Here is a 19,178-nt window from a genome sequence, read left to right as displayed (position 1 = left end):
TTGGTAGTGTTTTTAAACAATGTCCATGCCTGTAAGTACACTTCTGACCATTGCAGCTGCACCTTTCAGATTTTCTAACTATTTTCCTCATTTTTATCAAAGTTTTTCTATTGAAAATGTAATGTTAGAGCTGTAGATTTACATATTGTTCTCCTTCAAGTCATTAGTTCAAATCAGATCTTTTTTTGAGCACTATTGCACACAATATTCAAGGTGTGGTCTAACCATTGAGTGATACAGAGGCTTTATGACAGCCTCCTTTTTATTCACCATTCCCTTCCTAACAGTTCCTAACATTGTTTGCTTTTTTGATTGCCATAGCACACTGAGCTGACAATTTCAATTTAATATCAATTATGACGCCCAGATCTTTTTCCTGAGTGGTAACTCTTAAAATGGAACCTAACATTGTGTAGCTACAGCATAGATTAATTTTCCCTTTATGTATCACCTTGTACTTGTTAACATTATATTTTATCTGCCATATGGACACCCAATCTTCCAGTCTTGCAAGGGCCTCTTGCATTTATCATAGCTTGTGATTTAACTACTCTGAATAACTTTGTGTTATCTTCAAATTTGATCACCTCACTTGTACCTCTTTCCAGATCATTTATAAATATACTAAAAAGCACTGGTCCAAGTATAGATCCAGGTGGCACTCCACTGTTTACAATTTTCCACTGTGAAAACAGACCATTTAATCCTACTCTATTTCCTGTCTCTCAACCAATTTGCAATCCACAAAGACATCTCTTCCTATCCCATGACTTTTTAGTTTTCTTAGAAGCCTCTCAAGAGGGACTTTATCAAACATCTTCTGAAAATCCAAATACATCACATCTACCAGTTCACCTTTATTCATATGCTTATTGACCCCTCAAAATATTTAGCAGATTTGTGAGGCAAGACTTCCCTTGGGTAAATAAATGCTGGCTGTGTCCCATTAAATCATGTCTATCTATATGTTCTGTGATTTTATTCTTTAGAATAGTTTCCACAATTTTTCCCGGCACTGAAATCAGGCTCACCAGTCTGTAGTTTCCCAGATTACCTCTGGAGCCCGTTTTATATATTCTTCCTGAGCTCCAAATGCTGGCCTTGCCGGGCCTGCATTCCCTTAAAAACCACTCCAACTCATCAAAGATAAAAGTTTAAGGGCTGATGCAGACCTCCCTGTCTCCATGCATACTCCAGTGTCCTACTCTCTCTAACTTTTGAGTTATCTGGCCAAATGGCTTTGAAAATTGACCTCAACATGTATAGTTGTCTGCAAACGTTTAGGCACTCCTGGTCAAAATAAATGTAAATGAATCTTTAAGTGAACAGAAGCTGACATGACTTCTGCATGGTATGCAGTTAATGACATCTTTCTGTGATGTTTAATGCAAAACTATTTGCTGATTTTAATGGATGGAAAATAATTTTAAAAAGTGAATATAGCAAGTGCAAAAGTTTGCACACTTCTGTAAAAAAGTTAATAGGGCTCAAAAGGTTGATTGCCTCATTAGGCAATTACACAGTTTAACGAATTCTCTGTTCTGTCTGTATTCAACAACCATAGGCTCCTCTAAGCAGTTGTCTGTGCATTTGAAAATTAAGATAATTCACTCTTACAAAGCAGGGGAAGGCTATAAAAAACTCTCTAAAAGTTTCCAGCTAGCAAGTTCTACTATCATAAAAATTAAGAAATGGAAGTTACATGGAACTGTTGAGGTCGAGGCTAGATCTGGAAGACCAAGAAAAATCTGATAGAATTGCCTGAAAATCTGTCTGATCTGCCATATGGAACTCACAGATCATTGCAAACAACCTGTTGAAAAGTTTAGATACTACTGGAGTAGTTCATAGGATACTACTGGAGTAGTTCATAGGATTTCGCAGCCGTGTTTGCAACGCTCCGCCTTCTAGGCCCCAAACCGCATCTCATCACCTTCTACTGGGATTCGTGCGATCGCCACCACCCACTCGGGGACCCCCCTGCCTTCATCCAAAGTCTAACCAACCAATTCCTTAAGCAACCAGCTTTCATCTCGGCAACCAACCTTCAACAAACTACATCTCCCCACCCAACAGCTTTTAATCAACACCAGACAACCTCTTCCCAGCATTCAACATTCAACCTGCACCAGATTACATCTTCCTGCCTCAGCATTCAACCAACTTCTCAAGTTACTCTCCCATTATGTACCCCCTAACCATCCCCATCATCCACAACCTAAGGTTGAGAGCACCCAAGCTCCCCACCACACCACTCCACCACAACCGCCAACAGAGACTCAGGCCCATCATGCTGACACCTATCACCCAATGCCTTGGCCTGGCTCTTTTCTCAATCACACTGTTTAATGCGCAATCCATATCCAAGAAAACGCACATACTCAATGACTTCCTATCCGACTCTAAACCAGATATCTGTGCCATCACAGAAACCTGGTTAAAACCAACTGACACAATTAACCAGCTACCTATCCAGACCTACGACATACTGTCCATACCCAGACACAAAAAAAGAGGAGGAGGCCTCCTCTTAGCAACCAAAAAATCACTAGGTCTGACATTGCAGACATCCAATACCATAGCCAATATGGAATTCGCTTTATTCAACTCTAAACATCTGACTATCGCCTTAATCTACGCTCCTCCCGGTCTCTTAGAATCAGACCCCTCCCCAATCATAGAACTAACAGCAAAACACTTAAATTCAGGAAAACCGGCTATCTTGATGGGAGACTTCAACCTCCACGTGGATGTCCAACCTCATTCCTCCAACTGCAAAACCCTTCTCTCCTCCCTCAACCATATGGGTTTCAGACAAATTGTGACAGAACCTACCCACAAAGCTGGTCATACCTTAGACCTGATCTTTATAAACGAAGGTCTTACATCCCACTCCACCCCAACCTGCCTTGCGGTTCCTTGGACTGACCACAGAGTCATCTCTTCAATGCTAAAGATCATTGAGCCCCTTCCCCTAACAACCCAAACAATTAACATCTCAGTCAGGAAACAGTGTTCAGGAGATCACCTAAGTAAACACCTAACCAAAGAACTAATGAATCTGGACCTCACCGACGCTAACTCAGCAACCTCATCATGGATCAACATCACCAACAAGGTTGCAGATCAAGTATGTCCTTTGACAACAAAGTCTATCAACCCGGACAAAGACAACAGGAAACCTTGGTTCACCACAGAACTAAAGTCTCGTAAACACGAGCTTAGAAGCAAGGAAAACCAATGGCGTAAAAGCCCATCTACAACAACCCTACTCAACTACAAATCATGCCTCAACACCTACAGAAACGAAATCAACAAAACAAAAAGAGAATTTTTCTCCAAAAAGATACACCACTTCTCATTTGATTCAAGAGCACTCTTCTCTTATGTCTCAGCCCTCACTAAACCTCCCGGACCAAACATCCCAGATGACCAAGCTCTAAAAAAAGCCAGAGAACTTGCCGACTTTTTCGACAACAAAATCACAGCCCTCGTAACCCCCCTCAAAGGGCCAACACCGCAAGCAAGCTTCGCAAGCAACCACAGCCAACAATCAGATACAGCAACCGCTTCTCAACCCAACACACACACAGCATTGCTCGAATCTCTTGAACCCACATCCACCTTAGAAATAGCAAATATCATTAAGAAGATAAAACCGTCCTCTCACCCCTTAGACCAGGGGTCAGGAACCTTTTTGGCTGAGAGAGCCATAAACGCCACATATTTTAAAATGTAATTCCATGAGAGCCATACAATATGTTTAAAACTAAATACAAGTAAATGTGTGCATTTTATGTAAGATCACACTTTTAAAGTACAATAAGTCTCTGAAAATATTACACCAGGCCTTAAGACACCAATACATCTCCTATTAGGAAAACGGACCAAGTCAGGCTGCTATAGAGTCCTACACAGAAACTACACGCCAGCAGAAAACCTCACCTGAATCACGTGCTGTCCCTCACCTAACATAGAATAAAGAGACCAAAACGCATAACAAGAAGCATGCAGACAAAAACTGAATTGGAAACTGCAACAAGCCAGAGTCTCTGTATGCAGTGTAACAAAGGAAAAAAGAAACATCACACATCCTTATAAAACAAATCAAGAAATATAAAATCAGCAGTAAAACTGTACTAACAAAAAGAACATATTTCGAAACAGCTGATGAGTGGAATATCCAATAATTAAAAACTCATATAAAACATTTCCAGATACCAACAAAATATTTCAAAATAGCAGACACAAAGATCCAGTAATGAAAAATAATAAGGATACAAAAATTTTTTTGCTCTGCATACCTGGGAACGTTTGATATCCAGGTGTCCTGAGATTGTTCTGAATTAGCAGGAGGTGGGGTGGTTTGCTTGGAACTTTCTCCTCTGTCACATACCAGCGCTCTCTCACACTGGCTCTCAATGACACACCTATACACACATGCTCTCAGTCACTCACATATACAAATGTTTTTTCTCTCTCACTTATATAGGCTCTTAATTACACATTTACACACATGCTGTCTATCTTTTCACGCTTACACACACACAGGCTTTCAATCACATAAATACATGCTGTCTTTTTCTCTCACACACAGACTCTCATTCACATGCTTACAAACATGTCCTCTCTTTCTCTCATTTACACACAGGCTCTCAATCACATACTCACATGCTCCCTCACCTAAATCAGCTCTCAATCACACACATACACACATGGTCTCTCTCTCATTTAAACACAGGCTCTCAATCACATACTCACATGCTCCCTCACCTAAATCAGCTCTCAATCACACAGACACACATGGTCTCTCTCTCTCATTTAAACACAGGCTCTCAATCACATACTCACATGCTCCATCACCTAAACCAGCTGTCAATCAGACACAGACACACATGATCTCTCTCTTACTTATACACACAGGCTCTTAATCATACATACACATGATCTCTCTCACACACAAAGGATCTCAATCATACACACATACTCTTTCAAACAAACAGGTTTTCAATTACAAACTTACACATACAGGTTCCCAATGGTAAACTTACATTCATGCTCTCTCTCTCACAGGCAGGATCTCAATCACAGACATACTCTCTTTCACATATACAGGCTCTCAATCATTCACATACATGCAATCTCTCACTCACACACACAGGATCTCAAACACACATGCTTGCTCGCTCATTCATTCACTCTCTCTCTCCCCCTTCCCCCCCGGAACTCGCGGCAGCAGCAGCCACCTCCCAACGCTAACCTCCTTCATTTTCAGCCCTCGCGGAGGCGAAGGCGGAGTCCCATCGGCCGCGGTTGAAGATTTTCATTTTCCTCCGAGCCGCGCTGCAGTCTTCTTCCCGTCGGACACTAGCGTGCCTGCGCGGGTCTTCCCGCACAGGCACCCGATGCTCTCCACTTCCTCTTCCGGGCCGCGGGAAGAAGAGAGCACCGGCGTGCTCTCTTCTTCCCGCGGCCCGGAAGAGGAAGTGGAGAGCATCGGGTGCCTGCGCGGGAAGACCCGCGCAGGCACCCGATGACTCCAGCGCTGGCACCCGGCTGACACCCCGATGACTCCCGCGCAGGCACCCGGATGACTCCAGTCGGCGTGCTCTCTTCTCCTCCCCCCCGCGGCCCGGAAGAGGAAGTGGTGAGCATCGGGTGCCTGCGCGGAAGAAGAGACCACGCTAGTGTGGTCTCTTCTTCCCGCACAGGCACCCGATGCTCTCCACTTCCTCTTCCGGGCCGCGGGGGGGGGGGGGGGGGGGAGAAGAGAGCACGCCGGTGCCGCTGACTCCAGCTGTCCTGCCGCGTTCCGCCTGGGCTGACAGCATTTTAAGCCCGGGCGGCGGAGGACCGGGGAGCAGCTGGGTCAGCGGGGAACCGCGAAGTATGGCGACACTTGTCTGCGAGCCAGATGCAGCCCTCAAAAGAGCCATATCTGGCTCGCGAGCCATGGGTTCCCGACCCCTGCCTTAGACCATATACCATCAAACTTGCTGAGTTCTATCCATGACATCATTGCCAAGCCAGTTGCCGATATCATTAATTGCTCTCTTGCCCAAGGCCAAGTTCCTGACCAACTCAAGTTATCACTGCTCAAACCTCTACTCAAAAAACCCAACCTTCCTACTACAGATCTGGCTAACTATAGACCCATAGCTAACCTCCCTATGCTAGCTAAAATTATGGAGAAAATCGTCAACAGACAACTTTCTGAATTCCTCGAAGACAACAATATCCTCACCAATAACCAATATGGATTCCGAAAGAAAAGAGCACCGAATCCTTATTAGCCACACTAACGGACACCATTATCTTCAATCTCGAAAAAGGCCATCCTTGTCTCCTCGCGCTGCTGGATCTTTCCTCAGCGTTCGACACCGTGAACCACCCTAGCCTACTACAACGACTAACAGACATCGGCATCACTGGAGCAGCTCTCAACTGGTTTAAGTCCTTCCTAGAAAACAGAACATACAAAGTTAAGATAAACAACAAGGAATCTCACCCCATCCAAGTCAAGATGGGGGTACCACAAGGATCATCACTCTCCCCTACCCTCTTCAACATTTACCTTCTACCACTCTGTCATCTACTTACTAATCTCAAGCTCACCCATTTCTTATACGCGGATGACATTCAAATTCTGATCCCTATCACGGAGACCATACAAAAAACCATGGCCTACTGGAAAAAATGCCTATCATCCATCAACGATCTTCTAACCAGCCTCAATCTGGTGCTAAACACCAAAAAAACGGAAATTCTCATAATAGCACCGGAGCATTCTACCCCGCCAACATCCAGCAACTCTCCAGACGCCTCAGGATATTCCACCGCACCTCAAGTCAGAGATCTGGGAGTTCTACTAGACAACAGACTCAGCCTCAATAAATTCATAAATAACACTACAAAAGAATGCTTCTTTAAATTACATGTGCTAAAGAAACTAAAGCCCCTTCTACTCTACAGGGATTTCCGCACAGTACTCCAAGCCATCATCCTTACCAAATTAGACTACTGTAATTCACTCCTGCAAGGCCTTCCAGCATACACTACCAAACCACTCCAGATGGTTCTGAATGCTACTGCAAGGATCCTTACCAATGCCAAAAAAAGGGACCATATCACCCCAATCCTCCAGCATCTCCACTGGCTTCCCATCAAATATAGGATTCAGTTCAAGACTTGCACGATGATTCACAAGGCATTACATAACATCTCCCCACTCAACTTAACTTTCCAGCTTCAACTACACTCTTCTAAGAAACCAACCAGAAGGGCATACCAGAATAGAATGATCACCCAACCTGCTAAATCTACCCTGAGGTAGATTTAGCACAGCAGGCCCGTCTCTCTGGAACTCACTACCACCGGACCTCCGCCTTGAACCGTGCCATACTACTTTCAAAGTGAAACTCAAGACTTGGCTTTTCCATCAAGCTTTCCCAGAGAGCTAAAAGCAAGAAGAACAAACTTTCAGCCTTGTCTTACAGCATTATTGTAATGTTTATATTGCGTCAGTTATATGTTTCAAGTTGTTTTCTAAGTTGATCTTAGTTGTTTCATAATAGATTTTACCTTGATTATTATCCGTTCATTATATTCGATATGTTCCATGTAAACCGCTTCCCCGGCGATAGTTATTTCTGTTAAATGTGAACCGGAGTGATATGTATTGTATACAGGAACTTCCGGTATATAAAAACCAAAAATAAATAAATAAATACATAGTACAGCATTACTTATGCATCAGTGATCTACATAGGGGAGTGATCAGAAGGAAACCTTTTCTATGACTCGTCACAAAAGTCATCTAAAGTATGCAAAACACAACTATGATAAGCCTGAAACGTTTTGGAACTAAATGCTTTGGACAGGTGAAACTAAAATTGAATAGTTTGACTGCAAACCGTACGATACATTTGGAGAAAAAAGGGTCAAGCATTTGAAGAAAAGAACATCTTGCCAACTCTCAAGCACAGTGTGGATCTATTATGTTTGGGTTGCATGACAGCCAGTTGCACCGGAAACATGCAGGTGGATGGAAGAATAGATTCAACTAAATTATCATATCCTAGAAGCTAATGTCCCTCAGTCAGTGAAGAAATTGAAGTTGAAGAGGTTGGATATTTTAGTAAGACAATGATACAAAACATACCTCAAAATCAACTGTGAAATACTTTAATAGAGAAAGATGAAAGTTTTGGAATGGCCTTCATAGTCCCCAGACTTAAATATTATGGAAAATCTGCGGGGGAGATTTCAAACATGCTGTGTGAACAAGGAGACTTAAAATTATTTCTGAACTAGTTCTGGAAGGAAGCTGGCTACAGAAAATATTTGGAAGTTATTTTTGATAAGGATGTGTTAAACATAGAAATGAATGCAGAAGAAGACCAAACGGCCTATCCAGTCTGCCCAGCAAACTTTCGCACTTTTTTTTCTCACATACTTATCTGTTTCTCTTGGTTCTTAGTAACCTTTTTTATTCTATTTCCTTTCCACCCCCGCCATTAATGTAGAGAGCAGTGTTGGAACTGCATCTAAGTGAAATAGCTTAATTAGTTAGGGGTATTAACCACCGCAATAAGCAAGTATACCCATGCTTATCTGTTTATCCAGACTATGTAATTCAGTCCTTGTTGGTTGTTGCCTGAATTTAGATCCACGTTTCTTCATTCCCCCCTGCTGTTGAAGCAGAGAGCTATGCTGTATATGCATTGAAAGTGAAGTATCAGGCTTATTTGGTTTGGGGTAGTAACCACCGTAACAAGCAAGCTACTCCCCGCTTTTTTGTGAATGCAAATCCTTTTTTCCACATTTCCTCATTGCCGCTGAAGCTTAGAGCAATGTTGGAGTCTCATAAGTTCTGACTAAAAGGGTGCACAAACCTTTACACATACCATATTCACTGTCCTCTTATTTTGAATCTGTGAAAAACTGAAATAGTAATTATGCATTAAAATTTACATAAAAATGTATTGCCATGTAGAAGATGTGTTGTCATATATTAAACTTAGATTCTATGAAATACACAATTTGACCAGGCTCACAGTCTTAAAGCCATGGTGGCATTGGTGCCCCACCTGAGTTTGGCCTGCAATATGGAGGAGTTGCCACACTCAAGATGCAGCTGTATGTTTAGTCAGTTTATCCTGTGGAGTCTGAGGTGCAGAAGCCAAGTCCATTTTCCTAAGACCCATTGTTTTAGTGGCATCATTGAAAAAAAAAAAAAAGAAAGAAAGTAAGAAAAATGGCTGGTTGCAACCAAAAATATTTTTATCCATTGGCAAAGTTTTTCTGGTTGTTTCTTCCCCCTTTTTTTTTTTTTTTTGGGACAGTCTGTAGCTATGTATTTCCCCACAGGTGTGAGGACTTAGCATTCTGCTTGTCCTAGTTGTAATAGGTGGTCTCAGAGGATAGGAGGATGTAAGTTCTCACAAAAGAACTGAGGTGACCCTGTGCAGCGCAGTAATATCATGCTGCAAATGCTCAATTGAACATGCCAAAAGCTTCTGGAAACTTTTGTGTAAATCTTCTGCAAAGGGTTTCGATTAAGTCCTCATCAGTAGATGATATTTATCTCACTGTTATCGGAGAGCACCTGTTAAAGTAAACAACTTTGTTTTTTTAAGAGCCAGAAGATTTACTAAAATAATGCATATTTGTGTACTAGATAACTGTTAATAAAATCATATGATCTTTGTATAATGTCTTGCATTTTGACCCTTATTTCAGGACTGAATGCCAATGGTGATGGTGACAAAAGGCAGCAAAATGCAGTGTTAACAGAAAGGCAAGAGCCACCACTAATAGTTTCAGTGTCAGATCAAACAGATATGAACACTGTGTCTCTGAATAATTCAGATTATGAATCTGTCCATGAAACTACCCAGCCAGGTAAGAAATGTTTCTATATGTTTTAATGCATTATTTGGTCATAAATTATATCTACTTTTGCAGTACATAGGGCTTTTTAAGCATATATTGTAAGGAAGCAGATATTAAAGAAAAGTAGAGTAATTGTGGCAAATATTTGACTCCTGTCTTGATTTATTCCTTTTTTATGATGGTACCTGAATCGTGCAGATATACTGATGCCTATTAGTTAGTTAATGTGTTTGAGGTTCTCTAACATAAAAACATTAAATGATGGCAGATATGAACCATAGGCTCAATTAGTCTACCTAATTTCTCTGAGGGACCAGTAAGATAGTCCTCACAAATGGGTGACAAAAGCCGACAAAGCACAGGTAATAACTTGACTCAAATTCCACTTTTAAAATTAATCTACTGAGCATGTGAGGGATTTCCCATGTCAATGGTGAGCATATGGGGCTCTTCTCGGTTCTGTTTTTTCTTTTTTCTTCCCCCCCCCCACTCCCCCAGAGCCAATGATCATTATTCTTCTCAGCTCCATGAAGAGAAACAAGTTTTTGTAATTTCCTTTTTTTTTTTTTTTTCAGTTTAAAATTGCCTTTTACAGTTGCAGGTGCATCTTTCAGTCTTTCTCCTTTTAGTACTCTCTCTGATTTCCTCTCATGGCTGATGACTCCCAAATTTATCTCTACAATGTAATCAAATCCAGTCCTAGATGTCAGCTTGCTTGTCTGACATTGCTGCCTGGATGGCCCACCATTACCTGAAACTCAAAATAGCCAAAACAGAGCTGCTTATCTTTTCCTAAAGCCCACCTCCCTCCTTTCTCTATTTCTGTGGGTAACATGGTCATCCTTCCAGTCCCCTCAGCACATAACCTGGGAATCATCTTTGACTCTTCTCTCTCTCTCCTTTTCTACACATATCCAAAACTCTGTTAAAACATGCCGTTTCTTTCTCTGTAACATTGCCAAAATCTTAATTTTTCTGAACACACTTCCAGAATACTTATTCACCCTTTCATCTCTTCCCACTTAGACTATTGCAACCTGCTCCTCACAGGTCTCCCAGTAAACCATCTCTCTCCACTGCAATCTATCCTAAGTTCAGCTGCGTAACTTATCTTACGCCAAAGTCGCTACACCCATATAACCCCTCTTTTGAAATCACTTCATTGGCTCCCTATCCTTTCCTGCATGCAGTTCAAGCTTCTCTTACTCACCTACACGTGCCTTCACTCTGCAGCTCCTCTCTCCCTTTTCTCTTATCTCTCTACACCCCTTCTCATTCACTCCACTCATCAGACAAGACACTCCTATCTATGCTCTTCTCCTTTACCGCCAATTCCCAACTCCGTGCTTTCCACTTGGCTGCACCATGTACTTGAAATAGACTTCCTAAGCTGTTGCATCATGCTCTCTCTCGCCTTGTTCATATCCCATCTAAAAACCAACCTTTTTGAGGCTGCTTTAAAATCTTAAACCTGATTGTCTGCCTTCAGCCTCATTAATTTTAACCATTCTTATATGAAACTTGCCAAGTCTCTCGAATATTTTCTTGGTTAAATTGTAAGTTCTATTGAACAGGGACTGTCTTATGTGGTGTTTGTACAGTGCTGCGTATATCAAGTAGCACTATAGAAATGTTAAGTTGTAGTAGCTGAGGTTCTCCCAGTTCTAGAGATACTAGTTGTATCTGGCAGTATGAACGCCATTAAAGTCCTGGAAATGTCTTACTGTTATTGCCACTGCATCAGTGTTGATGTCCAGCACATTAGGTAGGAAGCTGTAGTTAGCCTCTGGGATTCAATGGAATCTAGATGCCACAGTCCAAGTGAACCCTCCGAGACATTGTCTGCTAGCCAGATGCATCCTCTGGCAACCCCAATACCTTATTCCAACTCGGAGCATTCTTGATGATATGATTGATTCTGAACAGAAGACATTTACAGGTCTCCTCTTAGTCCCTTTTTCTCAATAGGAAAGGTGAAATTATTGTCTGGCGGACCCCTCTGCCAAGAAGTTTAAGTAAATGACTGAGGAAATGGAGAGTATGCATCCAAGGCACAAATGTTGGACAATCCCTCTGTGGATGGTTGTGGTAGTGCCAGTCCAATACATCCTTAAGGTGGTACAGTTAGATGAGGTAGTAGGAATGCAGACACGATATTTTGTCAAGAAGGCCCTGGATTCAAGAAACACCTGCCTCACAAGTTTTTATGGTAGAATCCATTCTCAAGAAGAAGAGATTGAAACCCACTCCTTTATACCACTTAAGTGTGAGTCATGCATTCTTGACATTATGTAATAGTAATAGGACCCTTCCACTGTACTAATTAGTGTCTAATAATTTATTGCATTAACTATTGTCAGGCAGAATTCAATTTCAGCAAGAATGATACTTCGTTTATCTAAAATTGAAGATGTTAATAGTTTTATCAATTAAAATATTTATTAATATAATTGCTTTACTAATTCAACACAGATGCTCTTTTCACGTTTTCTAAACTAGCACAAAAAGTAATTGACCAAAAGTTTGCATAGATTTAATTCACAGAAATTGTAGGCTATTTTGAAAAACCAAGAATAATTTCAAACCACCTTAATTGTTAGTCTGCTCTCTCCCCATGCTAGCAAACAGTGGTTGAATGAGCTGGATAGTTTCTCTTTCTCATCTGCCTGCAGGTCTAGAAGGCTCGGCAGCTTCATGCAGGCATCTTAGATCAGCATCTCTTTGAGCACCGAAATCAGGCAGGGTTGCTAACAGGCAGGTTCATTAATGCTGGTTCTAAGTGCGTTGACTGTTGGTGGTGTTGGGATGTTGTGATGGTGCTTTTTATGTATTTGTTTGTTTTGTTTATATTTATGCCCATTGTCTGCATAGTGTCTTACCAGCTATTCATGGGCAAAGACATGCAAAACATTCTGCAAAAGGCCCTGTCAAGTTCTCTCCCTTAGGAGAAGCTTGACAAGCTAGAATCATTAGTGGACAAGGGACAGTGTGGAAAACATCTGGTCAGATCAGTATACAGTGTTTTAAAACAGCATTGAGAGCCTCTGCCTTTGAGATTGGAGCATGCAGACACTGATGGCTTCAACTCTCCATCAAAACATACAGGATAGACTTGTTGATGTGCCCTGTAATGGAGGAAATCTCTTTAGAGATAGTCAAGGAAGTAGCAGGTCAAGTAAAACCATTGTGCCATACTCAACCACTTGTGACCCACCATCCATATCAAATAGAAGTTATCTGAGTGGGGCACAAAGGAGACACTTCTTTCCTCAAAGGATACTTTATTCTTTGTTCCTGTCAACATGGTCCTCACTCTCAATCTAGACAGCAGAGGACTTTTGAGTTACAGCTGGCTCCTAGGTCAAAACCTAGCACCAGGTTTTGACTGGATCCAGGAAAATATAGCTGGTATTTCAGTATCCATGCCAGAGAATCTACCTGTCAGAGGAAGGTGAAGGTTTCATGTAAACCATTGACCCAATATAATGTCGAACTGGGTTCTCAGTATAATCTGGACCAGATATAAATTACATCTGTTGGGGAAAAAACCACCAGATTCGCACTAAAAGGCTCATGGTCTACCATAGTATCAGGAACTGCTTTAAAAGGACTTCTCCCTCTGTGGCCAAGGCTGCTTCAATGCATTCCAACGTGAAAAGAGTCTGAAATTTTCTTCCGTATATTTTCTGATCCCAAAGAAAACAGGACTCTGTCCCATCCTAGAGCTAAGGGTCTTCACAAGTTTCTAAGAGAGAAAAAGTTCAAGAATTTTTCTTCGCCCATAAGAACATAAGATTTGCCTTACTGGGTCAGACCAAGTCCAGTATCCTTTTTCCAACAGTGGTCAATCCAGGTCACAAGTCTGTGGCAGAATCCCATAGATTAGATAGATTCCTGCAACTCCATTTTAATGCTTTATAGACTTTTTCCTCCAGGAACTTTTCCAACTTGTTTTTATACACAGCTATATTAACAGCTTTCACTAAATCCTCTGGCAATGAATTCCAGAGCTTAATTTTGTGCTGAGTAAAAAATATTTTCTCTTATTAGTTTTAAATATACAACTTACTAACTTCATTGTATGTCCCCATGTCTTTGTACTTCTTGAAAGAGTAAACAGATTGTTTACTTGCTTCGCTTATTTTATAGACCTCTGTCATATATCCCCTCTGCCATCTCTTCTTCAAGCTGAAGAGTCCTAATCTCTTTAGCCTTATCTCATGGTGGAATAGTTCCACCCTCTTTATCATTTTGGCTGCCGTTCTCTGTACTTTTCTAATTCTGCTATCTTTTTAGACATGTGGTGACCAGAACTGCACACAGTATTCAAGATGAGGTCGCACTATGGATTGATACCAGAGGCATTATGATATTCTGTGTATTATTTTCTATTCTTTTCCTAATCATTCCTAACATTCTATTTGTTAGCTGCTGCACACTGTGCAGAAGATTTCAATGTATAATCAATGATGATGCCTAGATCCATTTCCTGAATGGTGACAACTAATGTGGAACCTTGCATTGTATTACTATAATTTGGGTTACTTTTCCATTTGTGCATTATTTTGCTCTTGTCCACATAAATTTCATTTTCCATTTACATGCCCAATCTCCCAAAACAATCCTCTTATGATTTAACAATTTTGATTTCCTAGCGTGTAGCAGATGGAGTATAGTGTACTCCTGAGAGACGGATAATAGTGTACTGAGAGACGGATCAGATTTCAATCTCACGTCAGCCCTAGTACATATACCCCTGCAGGAAGTGCAGCTCTTCAGTATTTTCCGTCTCCATAGCAGTTCGGGACTCTATGCATGCTAGCCCAGCGTTAGAGTAATTTAGCAAAGAAAACCAAAACAAGAAGAAATCTTATCTCTATAGATGAGCCCCGCTCTTCTGCGGTGATCCACGGCCACAACCTCTGCCAGGGGACCTCAACATCCTGGGACCCTCTATGCCCAGGGAAGTGATCCCAATGCCCAGAAGCCCCACCTTCGGGGACACTGACAACTCAGATGAGGAATCAGAACCCCTGGAGGAAGGGGAACTCCTGGGGACAGAGCCCCACCGAACCATGAGGCGCTTCTTCACCAAGGACGAGCTTCCAGACCTGGTCACACATAGCTTGAAAGAGCTTGCTATCTCGGGCACAAGTGCCTTGGGGGAACCTAAGACGAATCCCTACTAGAGGGACTCCGTCAGACCTCCCATCATTTCCCACTATTACAAGCCATCCAGCAGCTAATTGACCTGGAATGGGATGCCCCGAAGGCTACATTCAAAGGGGGGTGTGCCCTGGCAGCCACCTACCCTCTGGACCCAGCTGACAAAGATCTCCTGGCATGTACGAAAGTGGATGCCATGATCTGGGTGGTCTTGAAGCGCACTACTATCCCAGTTGAGGGAGGAGCATCACTTAAGGATGCTCAAGACAGACGTCTGGAATCCATCCTCAGTCTTTTGACGTCTTTTGACGTCTCCGCTATGTCTCTACAGATCGCGCCCTGCTGTGCCATGGTGACACACGCCTGCTTATCACAGACTCCTGGCGAAGCCCTGGAACCAGCAGTATCATTCCTCATGGATGCCGCTTCTGATCTGGTGCGCACTGCAGCTAGAGGAGTGTCATCAGCTGTGGCAGCCAGAAGTCAACTCTGGCTCCGAAGCTGGTCAGCTGACGCATCTTCCAAAATGAGACTCACAAGGATGCCCTTCAAGGGAACCCTCCTGTTCGGAAGCGAACTAGAGAAACTAGCCAACAAATGGGGCGAATCCCCACTACCACTGCGGCTACCGGAGGACAGGAATAAGAGAAACCAGCGACCCTTCCCCCGAACTTCCAGGGGCAGAGGATCACAGCGCTTCAACCCATACAGAAGCACATATCAAGCGGCTCGACCGCAGGCAGGAGCCAGACCTTTCGGAATAAGCACAACAAAAGGGGAGCCGGCTCGGGCCCAGGCCCCAGCCGCACCCCACAATGAAAATCAGCCGACCTGTCCAAAGGAAGAAGCCATAGGGGGCAGACTGGCCCTATTCTACCACAGATGGATCGAGATAACTTCAGACAAGTGGGTCCTAGGCATCATTCAAGAGGGATATTACCTGGATTTCCACCACCTCCCTCCGGACAAGTTTGTGGAATCCCCCTGCCACGACCCTTCCAAGAGGATGGCAGTAGAAGCTACACTGACCAGACTGCTAGCCTTAGAGGCTATAACACCGGTGCCCGCACAACAAATAAATACTGGCCATTATTCCATCTATTTTATCGTTCCCAAGAAAGCAGGAACGTTCCGGCCCATCCTGGACCTCAAGTCGGTCAACCGCCACCTGAAGGTTCCTTTCTTCCGCATGGAAACCCTATACTCGGTAATAAGGGCGATACAACCGGGAGAGTTCCTTACATCCCTGGATCTGTCGGAAGCCTACCTACACATTCCGATCCATCGAGAGCATCAGTGTTTTCATCGCTTCATGATCCTGGACAAAGTAATTTTACATTCGGGTTTGCCACATGGTGGTAGTGGCAGCAACACTGAGGAAGGAAGGAATCCTCGTACACCCTTATCTAGACGATTGGCTGATCAGGGCGAAATCCCCAGAGGAAAGCCACCAGGCGACCAACAGAGTCAAAACTACTGGAGAGCCTCGGGTGGGTGGTCAACACAAACAAGAGCTGACTGCAGCTCTCCCAATCTCTAGAATAGTTGGGAGTCTGGTTCAACACCAAACAAGACAAGGTCATCCTGACACCAACAGGGAGATCAAAACTGATGACCCAGTTGCGAACCCTGTTAAGCGAGCTTCGCCCCACTGCATGGGACTACCTCCAAGTTCTCAGCCTCATGGCATCCACACTGGAAGTAGTGCCATGGGCAAGAGCTCACATGAGACCCCTACAGCGTTCACTACTATCACAATGGAATCTGCTCTCCCAGAACTACACCGTACGTCTTCAGCTCCCGGACAAAGTTTGGACCCAACTACGATGGTGGCTACAAGGCCATCTGAGCCAGGGAGTGAGACTATCCTCACCAACCTGGATCCTGCTCACCACGGACGCCAGCCTATGAGGATGGGGAGCACACTGCCAGGAGCTAACCGCCCAGGGGCAATGGAACAAAGAAAAGTCTGGATGGAACATTAATCGCCTAAAAGCCCGGGCAGTCAGACTAGCCTGCCTACGGTTTGGTCACAGACTCCGAGGCAATTCAGTCAGAGTAATGTCAGACAACGCCACAACAGTGGCCTACATCAACCGTCAGGGAGGAACCAGAAGCCAACAGGTGTCTCTGGAAATAGACCCCTAATGTCATGGGCGGAAGCTAACCTTCAAGAGATCTCGGCCGTCCACGTCGTAGGGAAAGAAAACGTCGCTGCGGATTACCTCAGCAGAGAAAGACTAGTCCCAGGAGAATGGAAGCTGTCGACCACAGCATTCCAATTGATAGTAAACCATTGGGGAACACCAACCATGGACCTCCTGGCAAACCGGTTCAGCGCCCAAGTGCCCAGCTTTTTCAGCTGCAGGCGGGAACCTCAGTCCCAGGGAATCGATGTCCTGGTACAGACCTGGCCTCAGGAAACTCTATTAATCACCTTCCCACCGTGGCCCCTATTGGGCGCAATTATCCACAAGATAGAACACCACAGGGGACCAGTACTTCTATTGGCCCCGGACTGGCCAAGAAGACCGTGGTACGCAGACATGCGAAGGCTGCTGACAGGCATTCCCCTCTTGCTACCTCCACACAGAGACCTGCTCCAACAAGGACCGTTCCTCCACGAGGATCCAGCTCGATTCTCGCTTACGGCCTGGCCATTGAGAGGATTCGCCTGAGGAAGAGCGATACTCGGGGGCAGTAATTGACTCCCTCCTCCGAGCATAGCCCTCTGGTTCAACGGCAGGGGAGGAAGACTGATACTTCACGCATATCCGGCAAAGCTCTCTGCTTCAACGGCAGGGGAGGAAGACCGATACTTCACGCATATCCGGCATAGCTCTCTGCTTCAACGGCAGGGGAGGAAGACCGATACTTCACGCATATCTGGCATAGCTCTCTGCTTCAACGGCAGGGGGAATGAAGAAAAGTGGATCTATATACATACAACAACCAACAAGGACTGAATTACATAGTCTGAGTAAACAAATAAGCATGGGTGTAGCTTGCTTATTGCGGCGGTTACTATCCCTAACTAATTAAGCTAGATATTTCACTTAGATGCATTTCCAACACTGCTCTCTACATTAATGGTGGGGGTGGAAGGGAAATAGAACCAAAAGGTTAAGAGCCAAGAGAAACAGATAAGTATGAGAGAGAAAAAAAGTGCGAAGCTTGCTAGGCAGACTTGATGGGCCAGTTGGTCGTCTTCTGCCGTCATTTCTATGTTTCTCTGTTTCTAAGTTCTCCACATCTCTAACATACATAAGGATTTGGAGAGTATTCGAAGCCTGGTGTGAGGGCTGTGACATTGTTCCAAGCTCGGTCGGAATTCCTGCAGAACGGAGTACAGAAGGGATTGTCTCTCAACTCCATCAAGGTACAGGTGGCCGCATTGTCATGCTACGGAACCAAGAGCGAGAGCGGCAGCCTAGCCTCTCACCTGGATGTCTCCCACTTTCTGAAAGGAGTCAAGCAGATCCAACCACTCCTAAAGTGGCTGGTGCCTCTTTGGAACCTCAACCTGGTCCTAGATTTCTTAGCAAGAGCCTCCTTCAGACCTCTTCGCGGCCTGTCTCTCCGACTATTAACATTGAAGACTGCCTTCCTGGTGGCAGTCTGTTCGGCCCATCGTATCTCCGAGCTGCAAGCACTGTCCTGCCGGGAACCGTTCCTCAGACTCAACCCGGGAACCATCCAGTTACGCACGGTCCGTTCCTTCCTCCCCAAAGTGGTTTCTGACTTTTATCTCAACCAAACCATCTCGCTACCATCGCCAGATGAGCATAAGAATTCGGAAGAGTCTCGCAGTCTACGCCACCTCAACATCGGCAGATTCCTAGTCCGATACCTGGAAAGGTCGGAATCTGTTTGAAAGATGGATTCACAGAGGGAAGAAGCAAGGGGAAGTGGCCTCACTAGCAACCATAGCCTGCTGGATCAAAGAAGTCATCAAGGCGGCCTACGTAGAAGCAGGCAAGCCACCGCCTTTACAAGTCAAGGCCCATTCCACTAGAGCCCAGGCAGTATCCTGGGCAGAAATCAAGATGCTGTCACCCGCCGAGATCTGTCGGGCGGCGACATGGTCCTCCATCCACACCTTCTCCAGGTTTTACCGC

General features: G+C 44.0%; 1 protein-coding gene across 5 annotated transcripts in view; it reads left to right on the top strand.

The window, feature by feature from the left end:
• LARP4B (La ribonucleoprotein domain family member 4B) overlaps positions 1-19,178 on the top strand; it is a 521,092-nt gene that overhangs the window by 155,692 nt on the left and 346,222 nt on the right. For all 5 annotated transcript variants that reach the window (XM_029588536.1, XM_029588537.1, XM_029588533.1 and 2 more), the window contains one exon: positions 9,742-9,903. In XM_029588536.1, the coding sequence (XP_029444396.1) occupies positions 9,742-9,903 (162 nt within the window). The remainder of the gene's footprint in view (positions 1-9,741; positions 9,904-19,178) is intronic.

Source organism: Rhinatrema bivittatum, chromosome 2 (assembly GCF_901001135.1).
Source record: "Rhinatrema bivittatum chromosome 2, aRhiBiv1.1, whole genome shotgun sequence".
NCBI lineage: Eukaryota > Metazoa > Chordata > Amphibia > Gymnophiona > Rhinatrematidae > Rhinatrema > Rhinatrema bivittatum.
The sequence above is the reverse complement of the archived record's forward strand: the minus strand, read 5'-3'. Positions and strand labels throughout refer to the sequence as shown.